Raw genomic sequence first — 26,393 nt, 5'->3', positions numbered from 1 at the left:
TTGCTGATCCGGAGGACTGCTGCAGTAATAATGGAGGACTTGGCGGGGAGCGGGGGGAAATGTTCTGATTTCAAACATGGACCATCTTGCTGCAGCTTGTTAAACAATGTGCTACTCTGGCTATTTATAGTTGTTATCAGTATGCAAGTCTTGGGGAAGCGACTTGATTAAGTTTTTTTTTTGTGTCAGTTTTGAAAAAAACATTTCCCACTGCTGTAAAATAGCTGTAAAATGTGAGCTTAGGCTCTAGGTATAATCCTGTTGTTTGTCTCACCAGCGCAGGAGATCTGTTTGTCTTTGGCTCTGCAGTCTGACTTAGATTGTTTCATGAATGTGCTCTTACTGGAGACTGCTTATGATTCTGATGGATAGATGTTTTTCTCTCTTCTTAAGACGCCTGCCCCTTCCCCACCTCCTTTCAGCCTTTTCCAGTATAGATTCCTTGAATTGGCTACCCTACTAAGCCATTTTGTTGTGGATATTTTAGTGATTTGCCAGAGGTTCTTTTTATAAAGGAGATTTCTGTGAAAACACTCCAGCTTTGAGCCTCTACAGGTCAGAGCAACTACCATTGCAGGCGTTGACATCACTACTACATGAATGGAAGCAGCATGCTCTGTTTCTTCTCCCATCATCATCATCTTTTCTCCCCTTTCTTTCTAGGATGCTGTAGATGTTTTTTGTTCTGCAGCAAAACCCCGTGTGTTTAGAGCTGAAACATTAAGAATTTGATGATGCTTTCTTTAAGTTTGTGGATTGTATTTGGTTACTACTGATACTGAGTAGATGAGAAATCATGAATGCTATGTACTAATTTCAAGGTGCTAAAAAAGGAAAAAGAAAGGGGAAAAAATTTCTGATATTGTGGGGTAAACCTGCAATGTGTGAGTCTGCTCCTTTCCTCTTTCTTAAACATGTTTATTCCTTACTAGTAGATATGTTTTTATAGCCTGCATTAATGCTTTAGAGAGTTGGCAATGTCAGAAGTGTCTGGCTGAATGTAACAACACATGTTTTTTTTTTAAGGGAATATATCCGATACATCTCTGATTGCATAAATGTAATGTCAATGGAACATGAAGCGGCGTGGTTTACGACAAAGGACATTTCAGTAATAATGCAAAAAAATCCTTTGAACAGGTCAAACAAAACATATTAGTTGGTTGTGAACATTTCTGTTTTACAGAAAAAGGGCAAGTTGTTTTCTTTCTTGCCTTACCTGAATAAAATCAGTAGTTTCTGTTATTATGTAAAGTAGCTTGCATAAATATAAGAGAGTGGGTTTCCTGTTTAGTTTGTTTTTCACATGGTATGTGATGTTTTGTATACAAGGAGGGTATAAATGTCTTCTGTATGATTCAAGCTCAGTATTATTTTATCAAATGCTTTGATTTGTTCAGCGTTAACTCTGGTGATACTGTAATATTATGCTTCGTATTTTTCTAACTTTCACTTACATAGTTTATATTATAAACTTTTTCCACATTAAATTTTGGAGGAAAAGGTTAGTTTTAAAGACATCTGAAAAATACAAATCAATTTGGCTGTTAAAGGTTCCCAATATATTTTTCCTCCCAAAATAACTCCTGAAGCGTTGCCAACATCCGTAAGAGAAAGGAATTTAAAAAGGTGCAAAACAACTGCATAACACAGTTCTGAGTAATAAGTGTGTATCTGTTGTTATGCTAGTAGATAAAAGGCTAGTGGCGTAAGACAGACAATATTGCTATCTCGAGACTTGTAAGGGATATCGGCATTTAAAAAACCAAAATTCAGACTTCAAAAGGCAAAACTATTTTAATATCCTGGATTCAAGCCATCCAATATTTTGGCATCATAAGCATCTATACGAGAGATCAAGATCTTTTCCTTTATTTTTAACAAATGTAGGTAAGGAAGTAATTTTTGTTACGCTTCCTATTTCCTGATGCCTGAATAATAGCAGTATTCCCATAACTGTATGGTCAAAACTGTTTTGCTCCAGCTTTGTCCCTCTCTCTTCCCAAAATAGCTTTCATTGGTGTATAATACGGTGAAATAAAAGACTGGCTAAATTTGAACCAGTTGTCTTGAACTCAAAGACTTTAGTTGCATGTTTTAACATGACTTTAAATGAGAGTAGTATATGAGATGTCCTTAATAAATACATTTCATAAAACAAATTGAGCTTCTTTCAGGTGTTAAAACAACTGCAGGAAAGAAAAATAGAAAGGTATTTTCTCCATTGAACTTGAATGCTACTGTAGCAAGGCATTAGCTATTAAGAAAGCACCCCCCCTGCCCCATGGAAAAAACAACTTACAAAGTAGATGTATATATCTATTTTATATCACTACCTGACCTTTAATTCTTATTCTTTGGATGTAAGCAAGTATTATCGTGTTAAATATGATTGAACTGAAGTTACTTGCCAACATCCATGATCCATGCAGAGTAAAAAAGTGGCTAATACTGACATTTGGTTTCTGAAATTCATGGTTCCTGTTTTTTGTCCTTTCCTTTCCCATGGTGGTGGGGTGAATGGAGGTTCTTAAAACACAGGGAGTGTAGGTGAAAGGACTGTATCTTAGAATCCTACAAAAAAAGTCAGTTTGCCAAGTACAGACTGACACATAATGAGTTGTTGAGCTTTGCTATATTGTGAAAATTCACAGTGGAAAGCTAGTTATTTTTAAAATTGGGTTTATGCTACTATTCTCAATATTATCACAAAAAAAAAAAAAGAAAACTGATGCAGTAATTCTGAAATTTCAATTCAACCTGGACTTGAAAGCAATAGTTGTAGCCATGCAAAATCTATTGGAAATAAAGTATATGCTCGTCAATGTTTCAGTTTAAGTGAATATTTGAAATACTTTTTTATGGGACTTAATCAGTTGAGTAATTATCTTCATCTGAAGAAGGTAATAGTTTTGGTGTGGTTTTTTTTTTCCCCCCACAGTGAAAAATGGAAGTTCCTGTTGAAATCGGTTGGCAATATCTTCAATAGAGAAAAGTGTTTCCAACACTTGGCACAATAGTTAGTTCTCGGTGGATTTAGCATATGTTCAGGAAAGGTTGTTAATATAGTAGGGTTTAAACATCGACTAGCATTTTTTAAAAAGTATCTTTTATTAATGGAAAAAAAAGGACCCTGTAGTAAAGATACATAGCTGGAAAACTTTGCTCAAGACTTGAGATGGTTAACTGTTAATGATCATCATCTTGCTTTAACATTAATATTTAAATGCATTGAATTCTCTCTTTCAACACTGCCTCCCATGTAAACTTGTAGTGCCTAAACAGTGGCTTAAGGCATTTTCAGGCAAGTGAAATAATATTTACATCTCATCATTAGACGGGATACATCCACAGCAACTTGTCAGCCTGAGATTATCCCCTTTTCCTTCGTGTCACCATTTTTAAGGTGTAAGCAATTGCAAAATGAAGAGAATCGGAGATTAGAGTGATGGAAAATGGGTGTTTGTGCTTAACAATCTAATCCTTCTTACATTTTGTGTGTGTATTTACCTTTTCCCAAAAATTAGATTGTTTTTCAGTTGTGCTTTAATTTTTCCCCTCCTGACTTGACTTTGAAGTTCACCGCCACCACTAATTTGTATTACGACTATTTTTGAATTGGAAAATAGCTGATGTGTACTGAACGGGATCACAGTTTGAGAGGTGTTCAGTATGGATACCACACAGAGTGTTAATGATACAAGGTATAAGATCAAACATTTTGAATGGTGACTAAGTTTCTCCAACTCTTTATTTTTCCAATACTAGGGTACTATCCACGGAAACACCCACCCATGGTTGAAACAGAAATACACATTCTGTCAGGAACGCTTTCCTGCTCTCCCAGCAGCATGAATATGGACTTAGGACCAGAGATGTTCCCTTATGTGGTCCCCTTGGACTGTCTGGTGGTGACTCTGCTCAAGACTACATGTTCTGCTGCTAGTAAAACAGAAGAAAACATGTAGGAGCTGGAAGCTTACCTTGGGGGAAGGAAACCCAGCCAGGCCAAGTGGGGCCATGCTGGGGAGCACCCTCAGCCCGCTGCCTCTGGCCTTGTAATGCTGCCCTGCCCTGGTCCTGTTCATTTCTCTTCTGCGCTCTCCTCGCTCCTTTGGTATCTGCATCACTTCTTATTAGCTGCTGCTGTATCCTACCAAACTATTGACTTACCACCCTGTTAAAAACAGAGTAGCTTACTTGGGAGGGCGGGGGGGAACCAGAAGGTGTGGATGTCTGGCTCAAGTGATAGCTGTTTTCTGCACAGTTTGTAAATGGGGATTAACCTAACCAGTTGGTGTTGGGTTAATGGAAGATGGTTTTAATGGAGAGTTTTCATTTTTCGTATTAGTAGATCCCCTAATTAGCTTTCCATATTAGATACTGCTGTTTCAGAGACAATATGTACTTCCCAGCAGGTCATAAAATGTTACAAGCTTGGGTTTTGAAACCTGAATGCAAGATACTGTATTGGTTAGACCTTATTTAGTGTTGCATGTGCCCTAACAATAAATGATGTCACATATGTTGGTGTTTATAAGGATTTAACTTTCACTGCTGCTACTGTTGAGGAATAGCTGTTTGAAATGGATCTTATTCTCTGAATCAAATACAAATGAGTGATTAACAGCACTGGTTCTTATATGCCATTTGTTTTGCACAACCTGAAACTAGTTTTACCCAAACTACACATTTTGTTTCCTATTTAGGAAGACTCTGTCTTGTATTTTGCTCATAAGAGAGGTGACTGAGTACTATAGCAGTTGTGTTTTTTGAATAATCTAAAACCATATTTGCTTCTCACTCTGCCTTGAGATAGTCTAAACTGGAATAATAATTACAGAATCATAGAATGGTTTGGGTTGGAAGGGACCTTTAAAGTCCAACCCCCAATTTGAGTGTCCCATTCCTTGAACAGTGCAAGTCACCTGTTTGAACAAGGTTAGCTTCATCCTCCTTTCCTACACTCTGAGCACCAGGCAATAAGCAAGGAGATTAGTTGTAGACACACTTCTGAATTTCAGGAATTAACACTAATATTTAACTGGCTTGGTTGATCATTGCAAGATCACTGGCATTCATGCTACAGACTTGAAACTCATTTCTGCAGCTGTATGTATTCTAATATTGTTTTAGTATGTATAAATCTGTCTTTTGGAAATGCTTTCTGTAACAGTAACCACTTGGTTGTGAACCAATTAAATGTATGGCAAAATGGGTATTGTTACATTGTGTGCCTTTTAATCTCTGTTTTGGTGTACAGTGCCTATTCTGGAGTTCTGATGGAAATACTTTGTGAAGGTTGGCTAGCTGGATTACCTATATATCTACATTTTTAAAAAAGGCTTCATGGTTAGAAAAAAGTAAACGTTTTAATACAGGTGTTTAGGCTGCAGTACTAATCAAAACTAATAATTTGTTGACATCTGTCAGCATTTGGAAACCAAACTGTGATTTGGAAATAACATGTGCTTTTCAGAAAACAAATTATGGTTATTCAGTACTCAATCAGTAGCAAATTCTGTTAATCCTAGTCTGCAGAAATTAGTCTGTAAATACAAAGACCACTTTTTCAAAGCATGACATGCGGTCAGCCATTGGCTGTTTGGGAGCAGTTTACCGAAGCGCAGATAGAAATGCCGAGGCTTGTGAACATATGGCTTCCAAGGATAACAGTACGGCTGCTTTCATTAGATGAAGCGCTGTACCCATGCGGGATGAGAAATGTTGCTGGATAAACCTTGTTCCCAGAACTCAGGCCACTGACACACAGTGTGGAGGAGCCAGTGAGCAGCTCTACAAGACCTGTGGGTCGCTGGTATTTAGGTGGGTATTTAACATGGTCTCACTACTGCTGCTTCTGCACGTCAAGGCAGAGCTCATTAGGCCAGTAGGACTAGAAGATGCTGATGGTTACAGCAGGTACCTGTGTGGTGCGGTCTGTGCTCTGGAAGGGTTTGGGGAGTGCAGTTCTCACACATGGAGTCAGCTTAACTTCAGGGCCGCATGTCAGCTAATCAGTCTTACTGGAGTCTGGAGCTCTTGAAGGTACCTTGCAAAACCCAAGTGGCTTTGCGGTGTTGACTGTGCAGTTAGGTGTTATACCTCTGTATGCAGTATGTCATATATAATTCTAAATCTTTCTTTATACGTGGTATCTTAACTTTCTGTTATTCAAAGTAATGGAGAGGGGACTTGCTCACTAAAAATTAAACCCAGATTTATGCTGAGTGTCCCGGAACAGACTTTGAACAGCGTGACTCAAAAAATACCAGCTAACTGCTGAAGAATGCAGAAGGTTTACACAGTAGTTGGGAAGCTGCCAGGTTAAAGGAGAAGCTGTCTTCACAGAAGTAAATTTCAGTTAAGGTGTTCAAATTTTCGTTCTTAACTGGTAGCTGTGTTTGCTTGATTGTGGCAATTGACAGTGGAATACTGTTACACATCCTTTCTCTCATACTCTGATTTCTCTGGGATTTCACCTTCAGTGGCTCCTTTGTTGTACCTGATACCCTGCCCTGCATCATCATCTTTGCAGTGTTTTCTCCTTCCCCACACCCCCCAAAGAAACCATAAAATATGCTTGAATACTTGATGTTCATTTCAAGGGGAACAATAAAAAGTCCTAATCTGGTAGAGGAAAGTTTCTCATGGGCAAAAATGTAATTAACTCCTGCACGTTTGAAAGTAATGTGTATTTGAGAAATGTCCATACAAGGAAATGACTGGAGGCACATACTCAATTTAGGAAGTTGTCCACACTGAAGATCCAAATAATCTTTTGGCATTACTGTAGAAACAGGGACACTCATGCTTTCAAACCGAGTTGTGTATTGAAGTGTGCAGTCCATATATTGTTTAAAATACTAATTTTGTGAAACTGTTGTCTACATCTACCTTAATTTCTTCCAAAGAAGGCACTAGCCTGTTAAGACTATTGGAGTCTTACAATTTTATTTAGTGGTGTGTGTAACCTTTAATACAAAGATCTTTTGACTGCAAGAATTATAGCGGAAACTCAGTTTGGCTGCATGGAAGATAGGAATACCAAGTCTGACAACTCAAATCTGGGAGAAGCAGAAGAAATGGGTGTGCTGGCACTGTATATACAATAAATTTTAGGTGTTTTCTACAGCTAGGACTTTTTAATTGTGCAAATTTACATGCATATACAGCAAACCAAAAAATCCTACATAGAGATATGTTCTAAAATTAATAAATCTGGAGTAAAGTTTCAGAATTCAGAAATAAATAGTTTAAAAATTTGGCTAACCAGGGTTGCTCTGACTTGAATATGGAGAGAATATGTTTTTATGACAAATGTTAATTAACACTATTGGAATCTTTCAAACATCAGAACAACTCAAGGAAGTGATCTGATTGCATGGGCACTTATCTCAAAAAGTCAGCAATGAGAGAGAGCCTGCAAGAAATAGTGGGAAGAACTGAGAAAAGAAGGTCACATTATCAATTAAAAAGTGAATCTTAGCTGAGAGTTGTTAAAACCCAAACTGACTTGGACTTTGCATGCTTCAAGACAGACAATAGAAACATGCAGCTAGAAAAATAAAGAAAAAATAGTTGCAGCCATTCACTACCAAGAAAAAAGAGATTAAGGATGGTCTGAGATTGATTTGCTGGCATGTATGGTTTCAAAATCAACTCCAAGGAATAGTAGCAAAAATCTCAGAGGAAATAGCACAGATAGTTATGCAACGCTTTGTGCTCACCAGGACGAATTATAAGTAATCAAGTTTCAATAAGGAGAGTGATTTTTAACTTAGTCCGGTTCTAAAAGATAGAGATCTGTTGGTCTAACTTCAACTATAGGTGAAACTTCAGAAGAAATTCTAAGGGATGGTGGAAAGCAGTGAGAAATGTTAAAGGCAAAATGAGCTTTCCAAATTGTGTCATGCTAACCTGGTGGTTTTGATAAGAGAACTGATTTTCTAGACGGAAAATAGATCTTATCTGCTTAGGCAAATTTTAAAATTAGGGTGATGAAACCATTGATGAATTTTGAGAGGTTTAATTAGTACACAGGAAGGTTATGCAACAAGAGTTGACAGACCTTGGGAATGGAAATAAAAATTTTTGAAAGTGAGATTTAAAAGTAAAAATTCGAGATTTATGTATGTGAGGTTGTTCTTGAGCAGAATATCTTTTCCTTGAAGTGGGGACATGTAATTTGAAAATGCTGGAGGGTGGAGTTAGGTGATGGTGGGATCTCTAAACTGCCAACATGAAGTGACTGAAAAAGTACTTGGGCATAGGTCAGGTCTTGCAGAAATGAGCAACCTGCTGCATAGGGGCCTCCTGAGACGTCATCTGGGATTTTGCACAGAGTTTGGGTGCTCTGCAATTTAAGAAGATAAAATCAAACTGAAGTAGACTCAGAGAAGGACTACTAGATTAAGAGTTTAACTACGTGATGATAAAAAAAATCTACTCTGAATAAAAGTACAATTGCTTTCTCTGAATCCAGGTGAGTGGGGAAAGGGATGGAAGAACTGAAAGTTAGTGCTAGGACATGAATGGGTGGATTGGTTTGACAGTGTAAATATTTATGTGGAACGTATGGCCTAAAATCATCGCGGGTGGGGGGAATCTGCCTGGAACTTATTCCAGTAGGAATCGTGGGGGCAAAATACCCAGGTGCTGTAAGACTTAAGTTTGTAATCTGTTTTTAAGTGATTATATGTATTTTGTCAGTGATAGTTGAGAACTGGGCTCCTGATTTAGGAAGTTGTTTCTAGTCCTTTGTTTCAATGACTTAACTGATAATGAAAAGATAATTTATATAATTAGCAAAGTTGGGTAGCCTGATTTAAGTAATCAGTTTTAATCTGGTTTTACATTTCTATTTTTCAGTATTTTTTTGAGGAAAAATATATTATTCTTGTTTAGTATAATTAGCTCTGGCTAGGAGAATGCTTTCTATCTCTAATCACTGGTGATCGTTACAGTGGTATTGTAGAGCCTACTGTGCATTTATTACAGTTCTTTGTGTATTTTGATTGTGAAAATGGTGAATGATTTGGCCTTCTGATTTTTTTTTAAAGGGTTTTTATTCAGAATTATGTTCAGCTGCATTTTGATGGAAAGTGGAATTAGATAACAGGTGTACAAAACTCTCACTTTTCTACATTTTGTTAAATTTGAAGTATTACAACAACAACAACAAAAACCCCTTCAGAGGCATCAAGCTTATTCAACAAAGGTGATATTATCTTTAGTTACTGAATTAATTGCATGTGTTTATAATTTCCTCCAAGATTTTAATTATTAATACACTGGAAGAAAAAAACCAAACAGCTTTAGTACTCTTTTTGGTTCCCAGTTCATTCTTGATGTTGCATTTATCATTCAACAGATCTAAACTAATGAACTAACATGTAGAAAATTCTCTGTACATGCAGAAGTGCACAACAGTTAATGGTTGGTTGTGTGTTTCAATGTGCTCTTTTTCCCAAGTACTTAGCTGCTGAGCCCTAATCAATTTTGTTTTAACTTTTTGAAGTGGGAACATTTTTGAGATACTTTATTAAATGATACTAAGTTTAGGTATTTGCATAGTATTTAGGTTTGAAGTGGTAACAAAGAAAAGTATGTTCTAAAAATGTGAAAGGCTTGGGATTAGTGTTTTACCTACCTAGTGTCCTGTTAGAGTGCGAATGTATAGGTTACATCTGTTGAACAAAGCAGGCTTCTGTGGTATTAAACGCTTAGTCTTTTGTATACAGGTCCTATATGTGCCAGCAGTAATCTTTGTTAGAAGAATAACTTGGCTTTAGAGGGCTGAAACGTTCTTCCCTATAGTTTGTTTACTTTTCTTACTGAGATTAGAGCATTCTTTCTATGCTTGATCTCTAAGGATAATGTTGATTTTAAACAGGGGAGTTTTGCTGTGAACAAAATCTGAATTCTGAAAGACGCATAGTCATGTGTTACTTGACCTGTAGTTGAGTGGAATAGGGACATGAGGTAGAGACCATGTTTCAACATATACGCATAGGCAACCCAGATTTGAGAGTAAACTGTGGATCCAATGAAATTCATATGCCTACAGGTTCATCCATCTGTCCTTCTTCCTCCGGGTGTCTATAGCCTAGCTCTAAGCACTGTGCTTTCCTCTACAGTTAGGTGAGTAGAGCTTTATGTCCTTGAAGAGTCATGCATAATACCTCCTTGATGGAAAGAAATGCCTTGATCTACCTGTTGGATTCAGTGACTAATCAGAAGACCTCTTCCCGTTCTAGGTGGCTTAGTCATGGCTATAAAAGGTAACTCAATACGGTTGCATCCCAAAACCCTTACTGTGGGTCTTTGTCTACAATTTTCCTTTGACAGAACAAACTGTTCTTGTTTTGTTTTGTTTTCGCAGTATAGGCTACCTCTTGCATTGATAGACTTGCTGTTTCATGCAGTTCAGTTTCAATTCTTGTAAGCCTCATCAGGTACAAAACCGAATGTGCCCTGACTACCAAACTGTAAAATGGCCTTTGTGGAAGACTGGTTCCCCTCTTCCCCCCTCCACCCCCCCAAAGAATCTTGGATGTAGAAGGCACTTCATTCATGGACCTGGATCTCTGAAAAGATCTCATCTTATGAAGTGGACTGCTTTCTGCTTGTTCAGTTTGGTTGTTGGAGCCTTGGTTAGGTTATGGTGCTGTTCTGTGCCTTTTTTTTTTTTTGGTCAGTTCAATGCTATAGATAATGGGAAGAAATTAGAGTGCATTATGTCAGTCTGTTCAGAGCAGTTAATTTAGAATGTCATCCCCCTTCATTTTTAGTCATCCTCTGTCTCAGTTTCTGAAAACAGAAACTTGGGAATAATTTCTGAAGTTGATACAACTGAATCAAAACCAATGTGGTGCACATAATGAAAACACATTTTACGGAGCTGAACGTAAAATAGTTTTGGAGATGTATCAGAAGGTAACTTAAAATGACCATCTCTTGTTATGTCCTCTTTGAAATAACCTTTTGATAGTAAAACACTGTACTGCATGTTAAATGTTTGAAAAAGCTGGTATTTTGCTTTGTTTTAAGCTATTAAACAGATTAAGCTGTTTAATTTGAAATTCTAGAAAGAAGACTGCAACAACTGCATATTTTTTCCATTCAATTACATATTAGGGTGTTATGTTTTTTAAGTTGCTATTTAAAATCCTTTTTTTTTGTTGTTATTTTGTATGAACAGTACATTACAAACAGTATGCTCTTTGTTGTTCTGCACCACTCTGAACTGTTAATGCAGTCATTCAGCCAATTTGCAGATTGGGTCAGAAACAAGTCCGTCAGTCACTGGCAACTGGGAAATGTCTTTTGAGCCAATAGATCTGTCCTGTGGAGTAAAACTTCTAGGGACCCCAAATCCCTCATTAATCCTTTTCTTGAGAGATTTTGGCTCCAGTTACAAGAGAAAAGCCTTCTTGAGAATGGAGATTGAAATATTTTTTTGAGTGGCCTCTAAATCCCTATTATTCAGTCTTTTTCCTCACAATGTCAGAGACAAATTCTGCAAATAAACATGCACTGGTTTGTCCATCTACTTACATAACTGGAGTGGGAAAGAGCAATCAAATATACATTCACACATTAGTACAGTATCACTATATACTCGCTTAAAAAACAAACAAAAAGGCAAAAAACCCCTTGACCAGACTTTTCAGAGAATGTTCCTCCTCTTGTATCTGAAAGTCTACTTTTGTAGTACTCAAGGAGTCATTGTCCGAAGCAAGCAAGAGCAGAGGAATCCCTTATCATGCTTGTAGAAGATGTAACAGAAGAGGGGACTTTTGACTAGAGATGTGTGGGGCAGTCAGCAGCAGCCACTGCTGTGGTAACCATGACCTTAGTGTTGGGCCACGATTCTTAGTTACTGTGGATCACCATTCCTTAATATTCAGCTTTCAATTTCTAGTTTATGACTTCCCATGCTGCATTCCCACATATTTCATTATTTAAGAGGCATTCACAAAGGCACTTCTGAATCATTGGGTTTTGAAGATTGTTGTAAATTTGTTACCCTCTCTAGTAGGAATGTCCTAGAAACATCTGATACTCCTTCGTAATGTGATATCTAGTCTCTGCGTCTCCTTTGAGACAGACTACTTGAATTCTGGGGTTCATGGAAAGAGTCTTAAGCAGACTGGGATATCCATCAGAGTGAGTACTTCCAAGAGTCTTTAGTATTTATGGAGAGAATTCTTTTAAGTTAGTATTCATTTGCTAGGTAAAATCCAAAATTCTTTAGGAATGGATGAGACTTAAGCTTGGGACTTATTTCAGTAGTAGATCTGAAGGTGAACCAGAAAGATCTGCAGAGAATTATTAACTGAACTGAAGAGAAACAACATCTCATGAAACTTAATTGTGGAGTTCAGTACTGATATTTCATGGTGTCATGACTTGGCTGTCTTGGGTAAATAGCTTAAGATATAGACGAATTTTCAAGAAAAAAGATCAAAGATATTACTGCAAGAATGTTGTCTCACCTTTTAGCAGGAGAGTGTTACAGCTGACATGGATAATGAGATGACAATATTAATGCTCCTAATTTTAGGGAAGAATGAAATTTATTTCATTTCATGTTTTTCATTCAACTTTAGAGGTAACTGTGTCATCTGAGAAGTTCTTAGGATAATTTTAGTCTTTTCAAGCTGGATATATCCATGCAAGGATGTGAGTGGAAAAGTTTTGGCCAAATTTGAACTGCGTCTGCTAACTGCTGAAAGAGAGATGCGAAGAAAAGATGGTGATGGATGAGCTCTGGTGGATTTAGCTGTTTTTATAATGGTACCAATGCTAGCTGTCAGTCTTGCTCTTCTGCAGCAGGTGATTTTCCTCACTGCATGCATGGCAGAAAGCATTATTTAAGCTAAAATGAACTGAACGTAGTTTTGAGATTATGTGCAGGTTAGCTGCCTCTATGTTGGATGGGAAGGCAATCTCTTCATTTTAGAGCTGTAGCAGATGGTTTTATTTGAGCCCTATGTCCTTTTCAAAAGAGCTGTCATATGTTAGTCTCTTACTAAATTACATTTTGCTGGCAAAGAAATGGAAACCTTTTTTCAGTCAGTCTAGGTGGTGTAACTAGAATTCTTTTGGCTCTCAATGCAGCATGCAGAACCATAATTTCATGATTTCATGTCCTGCTGGGAGGTAGGATCATGCTGAATTTCACCAGCTGTAGTATTCAGGTGGAGCCTTGTGCCATTTTATGTAAAATCATTTGTAACTAGAAATGTGTAGCAATAGCCCCTAAATACATACCATTAAAACTCGTGGCATATTTTAAATAACACATGAGGCATTTTGCTTTCCTATGAGCATACATCTTGCTTTTGTAATTTCTAGCTAACTTTTTCAGGTAATGTTCTGCTTCTTAAATACTATGTTCCAAAGTTTACTTGCTCGGGAGGTAGAGCTGAGCTCCTTGTGAGATATGTCACATGTCACTGAGAAAGAACAGAATTGTTTTGAGTTACCACTGCAGTAAAATCCGCTCATACACTCTGACACAATACTGTCAGATGTGGTATAGTCTGAAACTTGGGTAAAATAATTCTGTAATTTTAGAACTTTCTGAATATTGATGAAGCCTTTCTGAATGCTGAAGTCTGGCTAACTTCAGGAGCTGTTGAAGTGCTTCAGATATCTGATGGCACTTGCTGCACATTTTTTTGCTTCTGTGAGAAATTCAGAGCATGAGGTTTCCATCTGGACAAAGTGATTGGGACTGGAGAAGGATGTGATGATAGGAGCATTGAAATCCCAATGGTAATGAAAGTCTGGGGAGAAGTGAAAATTCTGTAGTCACTCGTAAAGTAGGAAGAAGCCAGACTTACAATGAGGTGAGAAAAGCAAAATTAAGGAATAAATCCTGAGAACAGTTTTAGTATTTAGAAAACAGTTTAAGCTGATTTGAGCCACCACTGTGCTGGTCCAGTTCAGCTCTGCTCTGCGTGGCATCCAGTCATCTTTAAATTCATTACTATACAAGATGGTTTGTCAGATGCTAATTTGTAGAAGTTCCATCAAATTTCATGCTTTGTAGATCCCTTCTTTATTTTTTTATGGTCTAAGGATATATATCATAAAAGAGTGAGAGCTGAAGCTGTTACTGAACAGACCTCAGTGCTGCTGCATCCCTGTTGTTACTCTTGGATCTCCTGTGGTTGTTTCTGCCCCTTATATTATGCAAACCTGCCTGTAATGGGGAAAACCATGTGTTTATGACATTTTTCAGGTAGGTTTTAGTTTTCTTTATGTTTGACTCAGTGAAAATCACCTTACTAGGTGGGTTCTTACATCTGCGCATGCCATCGCAAGGTAGATGGAAGGAACGCAGACAGCAATGGAATAGGGTTGGCGTTACACTAGTGCTAACTTGGATTGGTATATGCAGTTGAGAAGCGGTGTCCTTGTTTTGTTTCCTGTGATTCAAAAAAAATAGTGAAGGGTAGTAGGGACTTAGGAGACTGTGTCTTGAAGTTTCCTTCTCCTATTTTCAGGGTTTGATAGTGTCCGGCAGTCTGCTTCCAAGTTTACCATGGGAAAATATAAATGTAGTAACTTCTGGTGGTTGTGTCCGTTGCCATTGCAGTACAATTATGTGAGTTACTAATGCTGTGATTGCTGTTGCCTTTACTCGGTGTCAAACAAGACACAGATCTTGGATCATTCTCTGGTTTTATATATTCTATTTTTGTGTTTGGACTTACGTTTTCTTGTAGGTTATTTTTTTTCAGCACGACTTTATAAATTTAAAGTTAGCAAAGGTAACTTTGCTTAGTCCTTATTTCCCCATCTTCAGACGTCTTGCCAGTTTGTCTCTACATGGTCTCTAACTTGTTTTAAAAGTGCTTTTTAGTACATACTTAACTACTTACATATTTAACAAATTCCTGATAGATTTTTCATATGTAATGTATTTCTAATGAACTGAGCTTTTGGAGGAATTTTCAAAACTCAGGCTACCTGGGAAAGTAGTGTATTGCCATAGCATGGCAGTGAAGGTTGGAAGAATGCTTTGTAGGTAGACGTCCCTTAGGTGCTTTTGTGTTTCGGCACAATGTAAATACTGGTTTCATGTTTAAAATTTGTCGCCTTTATTTTGGATTTCAGGCTTTCTTGCTTTTAATAGTTCAAAAATCTTTCTTAAAATGTGAATTTGTCACAATTGGAATCCTATGAGAATAGATCTGTTTGACATTGTAGGGATTTGGTTTATAGATAGCATTGCAATCAAAGCAATTATGCAAAGGCAGTATGATGTCATGCAAAGTCATGCTTCCAATTCACAGCTTTATTTAGAACTCTTCACCTAAAATTAGCTGTCAATGAAGTGTTTCAGCAGCCTTACATTTCTCTAAAATGGTCCGTTTTAACATCATCGTATTCATATATATCATACTATAAGCATGCTGTATTAGTGCAAGCTGTACCTTAATCATTGTGCTGAATGCTATAAGACGCTGATGATGGAGTCTACCTTTTGAGATCCAGCAGTTCGAGGTGATATACAAAGAGAAAATGCATGTGGAGGTCAATGCCCGTCTTTGGTCTCGGAACTGTGCTAGCAGGTCTGCTCTCAAGTTCCGAGCAGTGAGTAGGACTTTGGTGGGTTGGATCAGTGCGTAGCATGTGACTAACTTGAAAGTAATCTCACTTGCAGACTTCTTTTAGTAGGGATGAGCAAGAGAGACAGTAGCTGTAATGTAGGGCTTAGGTTGGCTTATGTAAAGTGTAGAAAACGAGTATATGAAGTAATTTTGCCTAAAGGACAAAGCGAGATGATCCAGAGAGCATGCTGTAAAACTCTAATGTGGGAAAGAACAGTCTCATGAATCACCCTACTCTCTGCTTTCCAAATTAAATGCAGGAAAAAGTGTTCCATGATCTAGGTGTATGGGAGGAGTCAAAGATTGCAGGCGCTTTGATGAGTGAAGACAAACACAGTAGCTGCCTTGACCTGAGCTATGTCGGGGGAAATAACACACACACACTTTCAGCTTGCTAAGGCCTGTATTGGGATCTTGTAAATAATGTGGAATGACGTACATGAGAGCGAGAAATGGGATATGTGTCTTCTTAAGGATCACAATTTTTGTCATGATTTGTATTTTAGAAAGCTAAGCAAGCTAACTTAAAAAAAAGTAACCCAATACTGATGTTATATTTTCTGTTTCTCCATGTCTGGCTTTCCTGAATTGCATCATCACCGTATTTAAATTTGCTTGATGTTTTTTGTTGATGAAAATATATCACATAAATAGCCTGGTTCTTTGCAGATATGAACACTTCAAGCGTTGTTGTTTTTTGTGACTGTTAAGTTTTTCCTTTTGTATTTTTTCTCCTGCATCTGATGTTATTTGCTTTGATGTGATAGCATTCTTTTCAACTTGGTATTTAGACAGAGTTTTCTGATTTGTTCTTGCCATTGTGTGTCATAGCTAGCTTTTAACATTTAATATCAAATTTAGCCTGACTTTTTTGTTGGTTTTGTTCTGGTTTTCTACAGTGGACAGGCCAAAATCCCAGCAAATCAGAACTTCTGGTACCATAAGGCGAACTTCTTCTTTGGACACAATAACAGGACCTTACCTCACAGGACAGTGGCCACGTGATCCCCACGTACACTACCCTTCATGTATGAAAGATAAATCTACTCAGGTAAAAAGCTGTAAAACAGGACGACAGAGATGTTGTCATAATTTGTTGTTGTCAAAATCCATTGTCATAATGGATGTCTTCCTGATAATACTTTTAGCACCTGATCTGGAATCTTAGCTCAGCTTAATTTTGAAGAAATGTGGGTTCATTTGATTTTATTATAAAGCCTTAAAAATAGGGTACAGTAGTGTTTTTTTAATCAGTGCCAGTTCAGTAACATGGTATGCGACAGATAACATTTTTATGCTTTTAGAAAACAGTTGTTAAAAATAATTGTCTGTATGTGGGCAGATATGTTGAGGCTAAATAGCAGATTTCAATCTCAGCCTTGTGTCTGGTTTATTTTGAAGCTGCTCTATGCAAAATGGTGGTGAATGTTATTTAAAAAAAAAAGATTCCATAATACTAGTGGCTGACAAACTAAAGATTTTACTGAATCATGGTAATAAATCTGTGGGTATTAAAAAGTGTATTTGGGGGGGGGAGGAGGGAGGTTACTGTTAAAAAGAATAGATCATTTTGTCACTAGAGGGGAAATCAAGAAGAGGAAGCTGAGAGTGAGCATGTAACGTGGTCTTGAGATGTTACCTCTGCTTAGTAGCAAGAAAGACAAACAAAAATGGTCTGTGGAAGAGTGGCCTCTTGAAGCCAGACATCAGAGTGAGAGCCTTACCACCAGCTACAAAGGGAAGGCTACTGAGATTATTTATGGCCTGATACCCTTGTTGATACCCTTGGATCCTCCTCCGGGCTCTATCCTTAGCAGGAACCTCTGGCACCTAGGCTGCTGTAGCATTCATAATGTTCCAGTGCTCTTTGGCTAGAAAGCTGAACATTGTTTCTTGCCTGATTCCTACTCATGCTGGAGCTTGTTGTCCACAAAGATGATCACTATAAAACAGGTAAAAAGGACATAATTCTAAAAAACCCAAATTATTAGCAAAGGAGTTGCATTCCTGGTTTTTCAGTAGTGTTATTAGGGTATGGAGTAAATCATCTGAGTTTGTGTTCTAAACTAAATTGGAAACGATAAAAAACTATCGATCTTTGGTTATATTTTCAATCTACAGGCCACATAGGAATGGTTGTTGAATCAGTTTCCCATCTCTTGTGCCATGATTCTGGCCCATTGTTATCATGGGTGTTCTGCAAAGAAAAAGGATGCTTCTGTCATCCTACCTTTTGCTTATAACACTCTTGTGCCATTAAGAATTGTTTTTAATGGAAACATATGTTGTCACAATGTGTATGATACCTTTAAAATGTCAAGGATTTTTCTGTCGTAACTTGTAGGTTTATAGGATTTGGTTAGTTTCCACTGACTTGCAACGTTCTTGTCACCCATTCTGTCACCGTTGCTTAGAGCAAACGCAGCAGCTCTTTAAATTGATTCTAGGGTTTAGTCTATTTTGTGTAATACAGAATTTCTCAGGACAAGTTAGAATTTATAAATAATTTCCCATATCTCTCTAAAATCTACTGTAACACAAAGCAGGAAGCCCTCTGATGGGGGAACGATAAGTGTAGAATGCTTAGAAAAGAAAAGAGATCTGTCTGTATGATCAAGAAATCCTATTTAATGAATTTGGGAATCTGATGATTAAAATTGTTCAAGGAAACTTTTAGAAACTGTGGTGGCACCCTTTAAGAAAATGCTGTCTTCATGTCCTACTCATTCATTTTGAAACCAGCTATCCAGTTTTAGCAAAAAAAGAAGCAGCAGCAGTCATCTTTACTGTCATGAAAGATCTACCTTCTTAATCCTGGATTTACTGCCAAGGTGCCTTCCTTTCACAATACTGTGCCTTGAAAGTCTTTGTTTTGAAACCATAATTTACATTCAGGAGATTTTCAGTAGCATACTTTGTAGTGACTATATTCTTAACCCCTCTGTCATAAAACAGTTATCCATATCAAAGTTCGTAAATACCCTTATGAATAGAAAATCTAGACTATTTAAACATTCACAAACAAACCTTTTCACTAGTTACAGAAAAGAGAAACAAACTTGTTCTATAAATATTTGAGCTTGAAGCATTTGGCAGTAAAATTGCTTTTCTAGTGAGCTCAAGTAAGTGTTTAGGTTATTTGACCTGTTGGCTGCCACCCTTTGCCTCATTCAGAAACAGAGCTCAGGGAGGGGGAAAAAAAATAAAAAAGAAAGTTTTACCTTTTCAGCATAATCAAATGTAACAGAGAGGAAAGGCACTACTGTTGTCATTACAAGGTGAAGTATTATTTCAGAGGGATAAGGGCAGGGGAGTTTCATTTGTGTGGATATCTTCTAGCAAGGAATATTAGCTGTCTTTTTGTTCAAATTATGTAAAAATCAAGAATTTATCAGTGTTTAAGGTGCATTGAAAAATGTGTGTCTTGACTACTCAGGACTATATGAATATGTAAAATGTCACAAGCATAGTGACTGGCAAAGTTGTTTTAAATAAAATAGGGAGGTTTGTAGATGAACTTGATCATAAAATATTGACTTATGTTTTGGTTGCATGCAGTTGTTTGTTGTTAGAGCTCTGTGTAGTTTGAAGTATATCTAAATTCAAGAGCTAAGGATGAGTTCCAAATTGTTGATAGGATGCATGCATGGCAAATTAAGTTAAATTAAATTAAAACCTTGCTCTTTGCCTGAGTACCAGCACAAGTACTTCCACTACTTTGTGTTTGCTGGCTAAGTAACAGTTTAGCTCATGGGAGTTCATATAGTTTACAGTAGCTAAAAATAATAATACTTGGTAGTTTAGCAGAGTGGATTATGGTGTCAAACAAAATAAATAAAAACAAGATAATGAAAATCAATAAACTTTTTTTTTTGTATGACCATGTTTCATTGGAGAATAAATTATCGCTTGTTCTAGTTCTAAACTCGTGAACAATACTGTCAGCATAACTTACATTGTAGGTGGAATAATTATTTCTCTTTCAAGGGTACTTTTTGTCCCTAATGAAACATTAATTTAAAATCCAAATTTTGTGCACTTGCGTGAAGGTGGTGATTATGGCTGTTCCAAGTTTCTTAGAATTCTTGTATTTAAAAAAAACCCAAAACCACAAGAGTCAGATTCTGGTCTTCACTGTGATCTGATGAACCTTTAATGAGTTTTATTCCACGTCCTTGTTTCCCACTTAAATTCTATGAAACTCTGTAGTGCTCATGAATAAAATGTTTCTTCCTTCCCTAAAATTAAACCCGGACATTTAAAAAAGGGTTCAATAATATCTCATTATTTAAATAAAGAAAACAGATTTTTTGTTTGTTTGTTTTTGGTTTCTGTTGCATTTTGGAGAATAGTAACTGTAGTTCAAATTTCTGTGTCTCCCTTACCCACCTCAAGTGTTTTGATTGAAAACACTGAAGAGAAGTGAGGTTGTTTCCTTTGCTTTTGGAAAAATATACTATGATGCTTTATTTACACAATTCCAGATTTCTGAGACTTCACCATGTTTTTATGCTTGTGTGTGTCTGTGTGCATTTGCATACAACTAGCTGCTCTTTTAAGGTGCAGCAAGTTTTGGATAATCAGAGGTACGCAGTTTTATTTAGTAGTGTTTTAAGTATTTCAGAAATGCAGGGAAACTTATTAGTCTAGGAAGTTCTTACATGTGTTGATATACTTTGTGATCCCTTTCCCAAGTTCCTCCGCTGTCCTACTTCCCTCTCCTTTTCAGTAAAATCTGAACTCTTCATTAAGGCTATTTAAAACTCAGTGTAGCTTCCTTCCCCATTTCTTCTGTCTCTGTTTGGAGCAACGATGGTGTGATTTTGTATACTTCTCCTTCATGCTATACATGTAAGTATTTCCCCCTTCCTAGTATAAGGAATAATTCAGTGTTGAAATGGTTATGTCTAACCCCAGAATCACAGAATCATTAAGGTTGGAAAAGACCTTTAAGATCATTGAGTCCAACCCAACACCACCGTGCCCACTAAACCATGTACTGAAGTGCCACGTCTACGTGTTTTTTGAATACTTCCAGTGACGGTGACTCCACCACCTCCCTGGGCACCTTATTCCAATGTTTGACCACTCTCTCAGTAAAGAAATTTTTCCTAATATCTAGTCTAAGAATCTTCAGAAACATTGTCATAGTTTATTAATATAATTATAGCTAAATAATTTAAAAGATTTTTATAAAATTAAAAAGGAGGATTAGGGATAAACATATGATGTTGATGTCATAACAAAGATATTGCCAGTTAAAGTTCATCTATGTCATCTTTCTCGATCTAAATAATACAAAGAAAAGAACAAATGACCAATTGGAATATGATTCAGGGATTTCCTGCACAACACCCCCCCAGTTGACTTCTTAAACTGGATTCTGGTATGTCTGGATATGCCTTTTTCATTGTATATGGCAATTACATGTTACACAGATGGAAATTAAGAAAGTTTGCAAAATGCCTTTCAGAAATTTTACTTTAATCTAAAGAATAATCCAGAGTTATTAAACTGGAATGCTTGGCTAAAATGTATTTTTGTTCTCGTCTGTGGGTCAAGGCTTTAATATAGTTACCTCTCATTTATCACCTGAGTATGTTTTGTTTTCATTGTTTTCATGGGGTATTTTAATGATGTACTTTGGGCAGAAGGAACAAGGAGGAAGATATGTGTGTCATATAACTGAATTTATCTTTCTAAGTTTTCTTAACCTGTCTGATGTTTAAGAGGAGTAGTCACCTACAGTCAAATTAACTTCTAACCCTTTAGGCCATTTCCTTCTGTAAAATTTCTAGAAGGCCTTTGAATGCTTTAGAAACATCTGAAGACTCATCAGACTTTATCTTCTAGTGCTGTTGTGTTTCTTTTGACTGTGGAAGTTCTTCAAAAACATTATTGCTTTCCCTGTAAAACCTAGACTTGTGTTCTTAATCTTTGCACCCATCCCCCAATGTAGTTAATCTGGAATGCAGGCTAGATATAGTAATTAGAGTGAAGGGCTGGCAATAAAATGTGAGATATTTAGCGTAATTCAGTCTTATTTTAGGTTTAGGTAGGTTGGTACTCCAGTCATTCTGATTTAAATGAAGTGGAAAGAATGTAGGTGTATATCCCTGACATGGGTGGAAAAGCAAGGCAGAATTACCAAACACGTTGGAAGAAATGCTAATCTCTACAAGGTTGGGTGAGTTAGAACAATGGTAATTGTGATTTACATTAAGACTGAAGAGAGCAACCAGATGTGGTGTTCTCAGCATGTCCTATCCCATGCGCATGCTTTAAGCATTGTGTCAACTGAAACTGGGACCGTGAACCTTCACATTTCGAAGTATCAGCGATCCTCCTCTTGAAGCTGCAGCGTGCGTTACTTAATGTTTTCAAGGTTCTTCTCCTAAAATGTTTTAAAACTTAGTTTCTGAATATAGGCTTGCAGGAACAATCCTTCAGTTTCATGAAGTTAGGTTCCTACTTAAGTAATGCTGTACATTTGTTTCAGCTCTGAAATATTCCCAGTTTCACAGATAGTGCCTATGACCTCTTTCACTCTGACTTGAGGTGCTGCAACTTTGGTTTCGTTTATTGTGATTCAGAAATTTTTCTTCAAATACAGTTTTGAGTTACTTTTTTTACTTTTTTTTTCAATATGCCTAACACATGGGAAGTACATTTGCAGTTTCAAATGAAGGCTTCCATAAATAAGCCTGTTTTGCAGTTGTTAATAAAGATGGGAAAACAGTTTTTGTGAGGTGTGGCATATCAAGGGTGCTGTACACCCCCATCGTATTTGTGATGTAAATTACAACATTTAAGTGAGACATGAGGTGCTCATACCTGAGCTAAAACAAAGGCAGAATTTCTGTTTAAATGTAATAAGTTGTGGGTTTTTTTAAAAGCTTTTCCTTGACTTTAAGGGTTTTGGGTTACAAACCCAAAACTTATCCTCATATAATGTGGGTTACAATATATTATAAGCAGCAATTTCTGGAATTTGAAGAAGACAGTCTTGCTATAGTATTCTTGTAACTGCTTATGTTGTGTTATTTTTTTTAACATTTTTCTTTTCTCCATCTGAATATTATTAATATAGCATTGCCTGACTTCAGTACTGTGCTAGGAACATCATACAGTATTTCTAATCTAATACTGCAGATGAAATTGAGGGACACAAATAGTCTGATCCCTGTATACTGATACTTGTATGTATATTCTGAAAGGTTGTGATTTAGCTTAATTTACCAGAGATTGAAAGCAACTGTGTAATCCTTGTCTCACGGGAGATAGTATTTGGGTGGAAGAGAGTGTCAAAGCATATTTGAGAAAATACAAAATTTGTTATTAAGTGAATGGATGTTTTATATTTGTTATTTTTGATTTCTGATTAAATCAACTGCAGTATAAGGATTCCCACCTCTTTCTAATGTCACCGGTGTTCTTGATGAAGTTCTTCAGGGTGTTGCTATTAGTTTTTTTTTGGTCTTGCTAACTGAATTAATATCTGTGCTTATTAAAAAATACAGGCAAGCTCTTGCTTTCTCCTGAATGTTTTGTTTTGGTTCTTAACAGTTTACTTCTCCTTGTTGAGAAACTAATTTTGGCTTTTAAATAATTCATATCTCTTCTGTTCTGTTTATTAAGCTGTAATTTAAGGGCTGTAAGCTTTTAGTGATCCCTGGTACAGCCTCCTGCACTTACAGGAAGATATGTAAGCACTTGAAACGCCTGTTTCTACTTTGTCCAGGAGTTGTTCCACGAACTATGGAGCACTGTTCAGAATATACTCTTCAGAAGATAAATTTTCTAAGAATTCCCTTTGCATTGATGTTTTTCTGGTTTTGTATGAGTATGGTTCCAGCTGTACTTGGGATATAGTAAAATACTTTAAGAAAAGAGTAATTTAATTTGGAAAGTAAATTGTAAGAAATTGTGGAAGCCCATGATTTTGAAAAAGGAGCAAGTTTCCCCCCCCCTCCATTTTCTCTAGTTCCTTAGAAATCTGCAAGCCACTTCAGTGTTTAAAAAAAATTTGAAAGCAATACAGGGTCTTTCGCACAAATTTCAAGGAGGTGGCAAGTACCCAGTCTGCAAGAGCAAGTAATTATTTAGAACATGGCTCTGCTACAGTGCAGAGCGGAGGCACACACCGGTCACACGCGTGCGGCGGAGGCTCTGCTTTGGGTGACAGGAGTCATGGGGGGCTGGCGGAGGGACTCCCATGTTTCCCTCACAGTTTTAAATTGCTGTTTTAACTCTTCCCTCTTGTTTTTGTGTTCTTTTTCTTGTGTGTGGTGGGGATTTTTTTGTTTTGTTTTTTTGGGTTTTTTTTTTTGTTTGTTTGTTTCATAACCACATTATCTTCTGGCTTCTTCCCTAGACCCACACAAGGAGAGTCATATAATAAAGACACAGAACCCTAATTATAAAGACTTGTTTTTTCTTTCCGGCAGAAAAACTTTATTACTGATTTCCACCCCCCCGGCCCTGTTTTGTTTTCTAATCACCCGCACAGCTTGCTGGGCCTTTGGTGGAAGTATTCCTGGTGCTGTAAAAATAACAGAGAAAAAAAAAAAACCACCACCAAAAACATGGAAAATGCGGGGCTGTCAGAGAACACATGTGGGGTACGTAGGCCTGTGTCCACAAAGCGACTTAGCACATTAATACTAGCACTTAGCAGTTAGGTGCCGGGCTGTAGGCCATACAACACTATGGCAGTGAAGTGATTATAAAGGTATAGCCCTGTGCTCTGAAACTACAGCTTGGTGCTTAATGGTGCCTGGCCTGGCGTGCTTGCCTTGAATGGCCCCGGAGGGCTGCTTCCACCTCCCTTCCCAGGGCAGCGAGGATGAGGAGCTGCAGACATTGTTTTTGTGGCGATGCCCGGCCTCCTTCCTGAGCAGGACAGTGTCTGCTACGTGTGTGGGTACGACAGAAGTTTCTAGACCCCAGAGAGGAAGCAGGAGTAAGGAAAGCTCTGGAGGACCAGGGTTTCCATACGTGAGAGGGAAGCCCCACACGCAGGTGGATCCCAGATCCTACCTGTCCTGCTGAGCTGGGGTCCTGTCTCCCTTGGAGAAGTATTAGCAATGGTCCCCTCCCTGAAAAACCTCACTGCCAAATTCTCATTGTTTTCAGTGGTATAGTTTTATTTCTTGTGGCCTTATTGTGAAAAATTCAGCTAATACTAGTAGGAGTTGTTAAAAAAAAAATCTTTTTTTTTCTTTTGCTTTTCACCAATTTATATGTGTGCCTATAGCCCTGAGTTTTATATGGTTCATACCCCAAACTCTCCCTGGATTTTAGATGCCTGTGTTGCTCCTCTGGCAGCTGGTGACAGTCTTGTTCAGAAATGCTGGTGGATATCCTCAGTTGTCATAATAATCTTGTGGTGAATAAGTACAGGAGTTGGGAGATCAGGCTTCCAGAACCTTCTCAATCTTTGGGGTTTAACTTTGTAGCTCCTACATCCAAGGACAGTCCTCAAACTTCTGAGCTCGCGGACAAGGCTGGAAGAGGTCTGCTTTTCACTGTTCTGCTCGTGTAGGTTGGCACCAAAAGTAATAAAAGGTGTATCCAACTCTGTATCAAGTCGGAGTTAGCAAGAAGGAATTGATTATGTGGCCCAGTGATTAAAGACGACAGGTGGGAGAAGTGAATCCTGGCTTTTGGTCTCTGAGCTTGCATATATATATATTTTTTTTTAATCTTGTGTTTTTTCACTGAGTGAAAACTAGAAATGGATGCCAAAGCGCAGATAGGACTAGCCAGGTAGGGTTTTTTGTGATTGTCAGATTCTTCAGTAATGTGCATTGTCCTCATCCTTTGTAAATGCATGTTTACAAAGCATTAGTTCTCTGTATTTTTTTTTATGTGTTGAAACTGTTACTGTTGCATATCAGATTCTGAAATTTATTCTTCATGTACAATGCCTGAACTCTGGCACTGCAGAAAGAGTAAACCAATATTGTGCCAAAAGTTGTTCTTACCTGGAGGATTCAGTACAATATATTTTCTTCTTTTTTCCCCTCTAGACACCTAGCTGTTGGGCTGAAGAAGGAGCAGAAAAGAGATCACATCAGCGGTCAGCATCGTGGGGAAGTGCTGATCAACTAAAAGAGGTGAGAAGTTTTGCACAGTCGAGCCTGTCAAATTTTGATATGCCCAAGACATTTTTTAATTCCTATCTCAGGTCCAGGAAACTGCACCCTTTCCCTCCCCTCAGTTCCTTTTGAAATGGGTTTTACCTCCAATGTAAGAGTTGTTTAGAGAGTGGTTGTTATTTTATGCCTGTTGGATTTCCTCCTTTCCTACTACACAGTGTTGGCTGTGAAGGAGTGGCTACAGTGAGTGCTGAGGAACTAGCTTGTTGTTGCTTACTAATTCTTCAGTTGAGTTACCTTTCTGTTCTTTAACACTGTTCTCCTGAAAGAGGCAAAGTGTAAGTTAGTGTGTTAGCATATTCTGTTTAGACTAAATTTCATTCAAGTTTAAGGGTGGAGATAGAGAGGACATCACTTTCACAAATGAAAAAGGAGGGTATGTGTTGATACAGTAATGGTATGATTACTTGAAATGCTCTTTAATCGTATGTATTTTGCTGTAGACTACAATTACAACTAGAAAGAACCCACCAAAAGTAGAGTGGATTTGCATCATGAGAAAGTAGATATGATAAAGTGATTGCCAGCTCAGCTGAAATGACAATATTTCAGTTTTTGTCCCAGTAAACTCTGTTCTGGCCAGAATTCGTGTAACTCCAGCTCT

General features: G+C 37.5%; 1 protein-coding gene across 1 annotated transcript in view; it reads left to right on the top strand.

Moving 5' to 3' along the window:
* GLCCI1 (glucocorticoid induced transcript 1) overlaps window positions 1-26,393 on the top strand; it is a 52,944-nt gene that overhangs the window by 354 nt on the left and 26,197 nt on the right. Inside the window, exons 2-3 of the mRNA XM_010286966.1 lie at window positions 16,529-16,680; window positions 25,661-25,747. Of these exons, the coding sequence (XP_010285268.1) occupies window positions 16,529-16,680; window positions 25,661-25,747 (239 nt within the window). The remainder of the gene's footprint in view (window positions 1-16,528; window positions 16,681-25,660; window positions 25,748-26,393) is intronic.

This window comes from Phaethon lepturus, unplaced genomic scaffold, assembly GCF_000687285.1.
Source record: "Phaethon lepturus isolate BGI_N335 unplaced genomic scaffold, ASM68728v1 scaffold27985, whole genome shotgun sequence".
NCBI classification, from domain to species: domain Eukaryota; kingdom Metazoa; phylum Chordata; class Aves; order Phaethontiformes; family Phaethontidae; genus Phaethon; species Phaethon lepturus.
This window is presented reverse-complemented; position numbering and strand designations above follow the sequence as displayed.